Source organism: Etheostoma cragini, chromosome 23 (assembly GCF_013103735.1).
Source record: "Etheostoma cragini isolate CJK2018 chromosome 23, CSU_Ecrag_1.0, whole genome shotgun sequence".
In the NCBI taxonomy this organism is placed as follows: Eukaryota; Metazoa; Chordata; class Actinopteri; order Perciformes; family Percidae; genus Etheostoma; species Etheostoma cragini.
Genome location: NC_048429.1, coordinates 6,097,254 through 6,105,749, shown reverse-complemented (window position 1 = coordinate 6,105,749; position 8,496 = coordinate 6,097,254). Strand labels below are relative to the sequence as shown.

Here is an 8,496-nt window from a genome sequence, read left to right as displayed (position 1 = left end):
AAAACAAGGCAACTGATCTCAGCTGGGATTCTGTCTATAATGGAGTCCAATGGAAATTTGTGAGTGACCCCAAACTTTGGACCGGTAGTGTATATATGTGTATGTATGTATATACAGTATATGTATATATGTATTTCAATGCCCAAGGGTTTAAAAGTTGTGTCGTATGGGAAAGGCCTGCAGGACAGTTGACACACGCCTGCTGCTGTGTTAATGAAAGATGTAGGCTACTTCCGTGTCAAGTTAATTTTTTTTTTGTTAAACACATGAACACAGGTTGCTTTATAAATAATCTAGTGATTAGCAATAGCTGTCAGCTCTTGTGGCAACCAGGGAGTTGGCTGTCTTTCTTGTTTTCTCTTTTAGTTTTTCTTTTAATGTTTCATCGCTGCTTGGAAAGAGAACATCCTGGACACATTATTTGCAACAGCAATGATTGAATGTCCTCACAGGGTTCATTAACCTTTCATCTGATCTCCCAGCAGCTTTTGCATTTTCAAACATAAAAATCACCCTCTTGCGTGTTGCTGCTGCTATATGTTGGTTAACGGGCTAGTTGCATACCGTGGCTTTTTCTTTGATATTTATATATCAGAATTGGTGCAGAGATAAAAATAACACATTTTGATGACTGCTGTTTCTGATGGGACGTGTATGTAAATGAGGTAGTGTAACAGGCCCACCGGGTTCAGACAGTGTTTGCACTTTTGATTTCATTTACGCTTTTCTTCTGTCACGCTGTTTCAGAAGTAAGCACCCCACAGTGCTGCTCCAGCATAGCAGCAAGACCTGCCTCTAAAAATACCTACACACACTCATAAGATACAAAGCAGCTCCTGGAAGTGCATTCATCTGTTTTCCTCAGAATCTAATGTTCCATTTTTCCCATCACTTTCTCTTTTTCTTATTCTAGAGAAGCATTTCAACCTGCACACGTTCTTCTGTATGTGGTCAACATGCATCCAGAGTAGATGTAGTTTCCAAAGGTGCTTGACTTCACAGTTATTCGCTTCCACATGGGACAAAGCAAGATTGAAGAACTTTGAAAGAGTTAAACTTTGAATGAATGTGGCCTGGTTTTCCGTGTTCTTGTTGTCAAGCTTGAAAACACAGGCTGGTAAAATATTTATCTGTCCCTAGGAGGCAGTTGTTTTCCCCGGCTTTACTCATTAAGCCAGGGTTAATTGTCTCTCTGGCTGGAGAAGAGCCTTTTGTGTGTGGGAATCACACCTAGACAAAATGAGGCAGTGGAGATGGAAAATCATTGAGGCTGGTGGTGCTGTGTACTTTGTAAAATGTGCACACACACACACACACACACACACACACACACACTGACCGACTTTCTCTTACTCTCTCCACTTGTCTTGTCTTTCATACTCACTTTTACACTCTTTGTTCTTTTGTGCTTTCTGCTCTTACTTTCTTAACTTCTTTTCAGTCTTATTCTGCTGTTTTTTTTTTACACAGGATTCATCAACCTTCCAGCCTCCATTCTTCCAAACCCACTGGTCTGCTTTCATTATGATTTACTTTTGTTCTGATCTGTGGTGCATTTGCGTTAAGCGCGGCTGCTGTTAGCCCAAAAGTGTTGGTATGGAGAGCTCTGATTCACAAAAAAATGTGTTGAAAGAAATAGTAAGACAGTTTTTTTTTACCGTGCCAAGACATAGCCTGGCACATAACCCCTGTAAGAAGACACATTGGCATTCACTAAAGAACATAATCACTACAATTTGGTGTAACTTCAGTGGTCTGAGAGCTGTCCTTCTCCTTTTGATCTGCATCAGGGATTGGAGGAAACAACAGTAATCTGTTGGTGAGAAAGACCTTTGTCTTCTTTCTTTGCATCATTTCCTTTAGTTTCCTTCATTTATCTCTTTCCTTTACAGCTCCTCTTTCCCCCACTAGCTAACTTTTTGTGTCTATAGTTCTCTCTCTCTATCTACTGATTTCTTATTATGGATCTGTATCTACCTTTGTGTGGGAGAGAAATAAAAACCTCTCTAATCCAAGGATGTAAAATCTCTGTTTCTCTTCAATTTCAATTTCCCTGCTCCCTGCCATCCATATTCATTTCTCTATCCTTCCTTTTTTTCCCGGATCACATCTTTGATGAAGAAGAGTTGCCGGTGTAAATAAATAAATTTGGGTGGGAGACAGCTTGTGAGGGAGAGATGTGTTGAAGATTGTCTGAGCATCAATATTTCACCGGATAGAACCTTGGATGAATAATTCAACCTCAGTGTCAAACTGTTTCCCTCTCTGCAAGACTTTTGGCCTGGACACAAACACATACACACACACACACACACACACACACACGCACACACACACACACATACACACACACACACTAATTCCCTCACTTTCTTTCTGCCTCCGTCCATTGTGTGCCTCCTGCTGGCTATAGAGTCTTTTATATTGTGTAGATTGTTGAGAATCTGTTCCAATTCCCCCAGGACTCTGTGTCTGACCTATTTATGTAGGAGGAAGATTCATTATTTCCCTCCACTCCTTATGAAAGACACAACTGTGCCCGCTCACACCTGAGCATCTTTGTGGCCCTCAGAAGAAAAACACATGGACAGGTATTTCCGTTATGTAAGCGGTGCTGGCTTTCGCCTCAGGTAGCCTGAATAAGCAGACCTATTTAGCTTCAGGAGAGCAGACGGTGGAGGGCCTGTCGGAGCAGATTTGGTGCTCTACTGCTTTTAGAGGAATTGAATCAGGGTCACTAGCTTTCCCGGCTTCCCTACATGGAATGTGTGGCCCGTGTGTATGGCAGCATGACATCGAGAGAAAGCTTATCTGAAAGTGCATTTAAACTGTAGATAAGGATTCAGTCGCCCTTCTTGTAGTCACTGATCATGCTTTTACCTTAGCAGATGCCACATGTTGATACTCTACACACCCTCTGCTCCTGGCCACTTCTTACTCAGTCTTCTTAACTTAATAAATGATTGATTTTGCAGCCCTTTTCCACACATTCCACGTGTTAGTTGCCTCAAAACTCATATATTCATATTTTTCCAACATTAATATACACTCAGTTGTCGGTTTATGAGCCACACCTAGCTGAAACTAATGCAGTTTGGTACAGCAGTCCTGCAATATTTATAATGTTTTAGAGAGGTCATTTTGGAGGCTTCAGTTTGTGGTGATGGTTAATTGAATTGAATTATACTATATATATATATATATATATATATATATATATATATATATATATATATATATATATATATATATATATATATATATATATATATATATATAGTCCTTATTAATGAGCTTTCTAAAATATTAGAAACATCCTCATCTGACCATTAGGAGTTTTTAATCATGACAGCTCATTACCATCTGGCTTATGTTATGCTAGTTTGGTGTTTTCTTTCGTCTCCATCTTGTTTTTCTCGGCTGGCTTTGTATTATTTTTAGATATCCCTGGTTGATTGTATCGCCCTATATTTTGTTATTCCACTTAATTTTACCTTTCACTGGAACACACAAATTTGAGAAGGAAAAGTCCTTGAAAGTTTTTGAAAGTAGACATAAATAGTCATAAAGGTGTCATTGAAAGTGCTTTAATTTATATATTTAGTGCAGGAATAGAAGTTCTCTTGATACTTTTTATCTAACTTTATTCCACTGAAAGGTGATAAAGGGTAAAACAGAATTATTTCTCACCCAAACTTGCCAATCCTCCCGTTTTTCATTGCCTTCTCCTGGTTTTCTCTTGGGGTCACAATTCTCCCGATATATTTTCACACTTTTTTAAATTCTTTTCTTACCAGTACTTCTTTCTGTCAGTGTACAGCATAGATATGTCCTACTCCCGAATAACAATACAGCTCAGATGGAGAGAGAAATGGAGAGTACTCAGAGAAATATACACTGAAGCCAGACGGTAAAAGGAATAATTAAATTATTAAAAAGTAAATGTATTATGAAATGATAAATTAAGGGTATGTAACATTAAAATGTTGTTAATAATTTTTTGGTATTTTCTTTCTTTAAAAGTCACTATAATGTAGGAAACTAAGTGTCTGAAACTCAATTACTTTAGGGGAGGACCCACAGACCTCCACGGCTTGGGTTTCAAAATCCTCCTTAGTTTTGAGGTCAAGGTTGTCTCTCTCGCCCCTCAACATGTGTTTACCTGGGACTGGTGTATATTTAATATTGGAAGTCAATAATACTGGCTGTTATATGGAATAATCTCCATTAAATTATCCCATTATATAACCTGCATTCACCTGATGAATTTTATATTCAAATCTAGGGACACACTTAAATTAAGTTTGCAATTTTCATGCTAATGCATTCACTTTCTTTTTCATACATCTGTGTGTTTGCCTTGCATTAGTAATTATGTAGCCATCCTAATTTCAGCTCTGAAGGAAGTGAGGATGATGCGCTGGATGCTTAGAAACATTTCAGTCTACCATGAAAAAGAAAAAAATCAAGACAATCACACAGTGCAGGAGCATTGTCCTCTCAACAACAACAATGCAGAAGCAGCCGCATACTGTAAAGTCATTTAGCATCTAAACACAGCACTAGCTCTCCCATAAATCAATGGTGTTGATATCAGCACATCAGCCATCTGCTCGGAGGATATGGGCACTTGGTTTCACACGCCAAAACCCTGCTGCGTATTCCCAAAAGAGGAACATGGAAACAGACTTATCTTATGCATAGCTTTCGTTATACTGAATGAGTTATTCAGTTTACAGCATCTTCCCATTACCTTAATCTGAATTTTCTGCTTAGTTAAGTGTACTTATCTCTATTTGTATCTTTTACCTCTCTCCCACGGGCACCTTCATTTTTCTCTTTTTTTATCTTAAATCCAAGAAATCTCAGTTTCTTTATTCCTTCGTCTTTACAATTCTGTCCGCCTGTCATTCAAATGCAAAAAAATGCACGGAATCCAGCCTAGTCTTGTCGCCGTCCTCTAGTGTAAAGGATTCCACATAGGGATTTTCTGCCCTGACCCCCCCTCCCCCCATAGTGGCTCCCGTCTCACTCTGAAGCTATCATCATTTTCACACTTTCTCTCCAAACATTTCCTCTCAATCCCACAATCGTGCACACTGATGTTTTTAAAACATTGATTCTGCACCCGCTCTTTTCTCCTTGCGTTGAATCTCTCTCTGCTAATGTTTTTTTTTTTACAACCAGTTGGAGTTATTGACTATTTTTCCCCCCTTTTTATATTCTGTTACGTCATCATTCGTCTGTTGCTTTGTTTGTCATGGGATTCAGTGTTGTTTATGTTGTTCTTTGACTTCACTTGTTCTCTCCCTTATCTATGTCTGTCTGTTTATTTCTGTATTTTTTACATACGTGTGTGTATGCAAGCACCTGAGTTTCATTTCTTTGTCTCAGCTGTCAGTGTTTTGGTAGTCGGCAGCCATCTTTTCCTTACGCTTAAACCAAGTGTCTTGATCCTCTCGTAACTGCTCTGTTTCTATTCTTTTTTCCACCTCTCTATCGATCTCATCTATCTCATCCTCTCTTTTCATCCTGTGCAAAACAGTCTAGATTTAATCTATGTTTAATGATCTGTAGAAAAAAGAGTATATGTTTCAGCCTTTGATGTTCAGTTACCAATCTTCACACCAAGACCCATTTCTTTTTTTTTTTTTCTTTTTTTTTTTATGGCCATCAAAACCATACATGGCAACATTAAGTGTTGGCTGATATCTTAATGTAGGTATCATTCGTTGTCCTGGAGTTCTTTGCTCAGGCATGAGATGAAAACCGCCCATTATTTTGTTTTCAGATTGTCAGCATTTGATTTTCAGCTTCTCTGTTGCTTGCTGTCACAGCTTCTTAGCACTCATCCTTAACCAATTTGGTGTAATAATCTGATTTAACTTGACCTTTTCACACAGAATTAACCTAAACAAAATATTTCTCACCCTGTGTGTATCAAAGACTTCATGCAGTCCTGTAATCTGCAGAGGATTGTTGGTTGTTAAATAGTACACAAAACAATGAATACTCACATTTAGCGTTGTGATTCAGTCTTTATTTATGAACTATGTAGAAACACAACATCAATTAATTTGACTAAAAGTTGTTCATTCTAAAGTAACACATTCATCATGGTAATGTATGCATACCATGACTGTTTCTACATAAAATATACTAATAGCCATTATGTAAACCAGCCACTAATAGCACTTATTCATAGTAAGATCTTTTCATAGCTTGCTGTGTAAAATGGTTTCATGTCTCTCTGATTCTTGGATGATTAAAGGCCGGAGAAGGGCACATATATACATATACATACATATATTTCTTTTATTTTAAACAAAACCATTTATACAGGTTTGTTGTCAGATTTGACCTGTGTAAAGATGTCAAACCAGGAAATTAACTTAACTCTGACCCAGCTCATGGCCTATATTTAATTTTTGTCAGACTTAACCTGTTCATGTAAAGCTGGTCCAACATCTGTAAAAATCTTCTCACGTCATGAATGTTTTATACCTGGACATTGTCAGTCACCACTTACCTGTGTTAATTAGCTGGAGTGAGATAAGAAGCGTGCATGTTATGATGGTTGCTGTGGAGGAAGTCCAATCAGCAGAAGTATGGCCAAACCCCTGCAGCAATAGAAATAAGCTGGGACACACACACACACACACACACACACACACACACACACACACACACACACACACACACACACACACACACACAAACACAAACACAAACACACATGAAGGTGCTTGTGGGTGCTTTGGGATTGTTCTATAAGCTAGACATCTGTTGCCGCAACCTCTTCCGTCTGTTCGTCAACCCGCACGCACGCACACACGCATTATTGCAAAACCACTAAAGCTTTACAAAAAACATACTACATCATTAAAGCTTAAATTCATGTCTGGTTTAATTTAGATGGACATTTTGAAGTAATCATGGTTATTGTCAATGTTAAATGTGAACACACACACACACACACACACACACACACACACACACACACACACACACACCTACGCACGCACTCATGCCAGACTATAAATGATTGACTTGATGTGCCTTTGATTTATCCCAGTGAGATGGAGCTTCAAATGTCAACTTTAAACCTAGATTAAATAGAATCACTTAGGAAAGATGGTGTGTGTGTGTCTGTCTGTCTGTCTGTCTGTCTGTCTGTGTTTCAGTCTGGTAATATAATACTATTAAATTCAACATGGTCCTCTCGGCAGCAGATATAAAGTCACTCTCTTCCTGTCTTTGTCTCAAAATTCTGATTCAGATAAAGCTTAGTGCAGACTGCACAATTTTGGACATTAATTATCTGTCCTGAGAGACAAATTAACGCCACTTTGCATGAGATTCGCACTAGTTTTGCTGGGTCAACTACATTACACATTAGTGATAGTTTTTAAACAAAATTGATTTCATAGTAGCCAAAAAACTAAAAAGATGTTGTTGTTGGAGGTTAGTGGAGACGAGGGAGACCCGGGCAAAAAAAGGGGGGGGCAACAGTGGCACATACACACTTTATGCTTGTTTTCATTGAACATTGACATCATTTGCTACAATTGCAGATCGCTCCAATTGGAATAATCTTGTAACCATCAAACCTCTGAGATCTAGTCAGCATGAAAAAAAGCGTCAAAACAGCATCTTAAAGCTTAATTTATATAAAAAAAACATTCCTTACATAAAGGATAAATGGCTATACAACAAGGCTAAGACAATAAGTAGGCTAAATCTAACTTTATATTTTTTGCCAAAATGAACAAATCTGATAAAGATTTTGGTAAATAGGCTTATTCACTTTCTAACTGAGAGTTGCATGCCTGTAAATATGAGGCTACGACCAGCAGCCGGTTAGCTTTACTTAGCATAAAGCAGCTAGCATGGCTCTGTCCGAAGGTAACAAATCCACCTACCAGCACCTCTAAATCAATTTCTTGATTATACTACTGCAATAGTTATAATAATTATAGTTATAATCCTATAATACTCTGCAGCAGTGTTGTCTGTTAAGAGCTTGAAGCAATAGTCTTTCTTTCTTTTATTGTCCAGTGGTGGGATGTGGAGAAAGGCGAGGCCCTGCAGACCTTCTTTCCGACGGGAACAGCTTTGAAGAGGATCCACGTCTCAGCTGACTTCTCTACCTTTGTCACCATTGACAGCATCGGCATTCTCTACATCCTGAAGAGGGTGGTGTGAGACGGTGCAAACACTGCTCCAGAAGACCACAAAAAAAAGAAAAACGAAAAGGAACAAAACCCCATAATGTAACCAAACACTAGGCGTGGAACTGACGTAGTAGAATATTCCGGTTCTTAACGGTTCTCGATTTCTTTTAAAACAGAACAAAAACAAATGCATTCCCACTCATTTCCCCCTTCACCACCCTTTAACCAGAAACTTAAGGAATCGTAATTTTTTATACGATTCCCAGTAAGAATCTGTTCTTGATGCCCAACCCTAGACTACAGTGATGAAATATTCAGCTGT

The 8,496-nt window shown here is 38.5% G+C and overlaps 1 protein-coding gene across 2 annotated transcripts in view; it reads left to right on the top strand.

Moving 5' to 3' along the window:
- The window catches only part of apaf1 (apoptotic peptidase activating factor 1), a 40,579-nt gene extending 32,344 nt beyond the window's left edge, over window positions 1-8,235 (top strand). For both annotated transcript variants that reach the window (XM_034863040.1, XM_034863039.1), the window contains one exon: window positions 8,059-8,235. In XM_034863040.1, the coding sequence (XP_034718931.1) occupies window positions 8,059-8,205 (147 nt within the window). In that variant the 3' untranslated portion in view covers window positions 8,206-8,235. The remainder of the gene's footprint in view (window positions 1-8,058) is intronic.
- The last annotated feature ends 261 nt before the right edge of the window (window positions 8,236-8,496 follow it).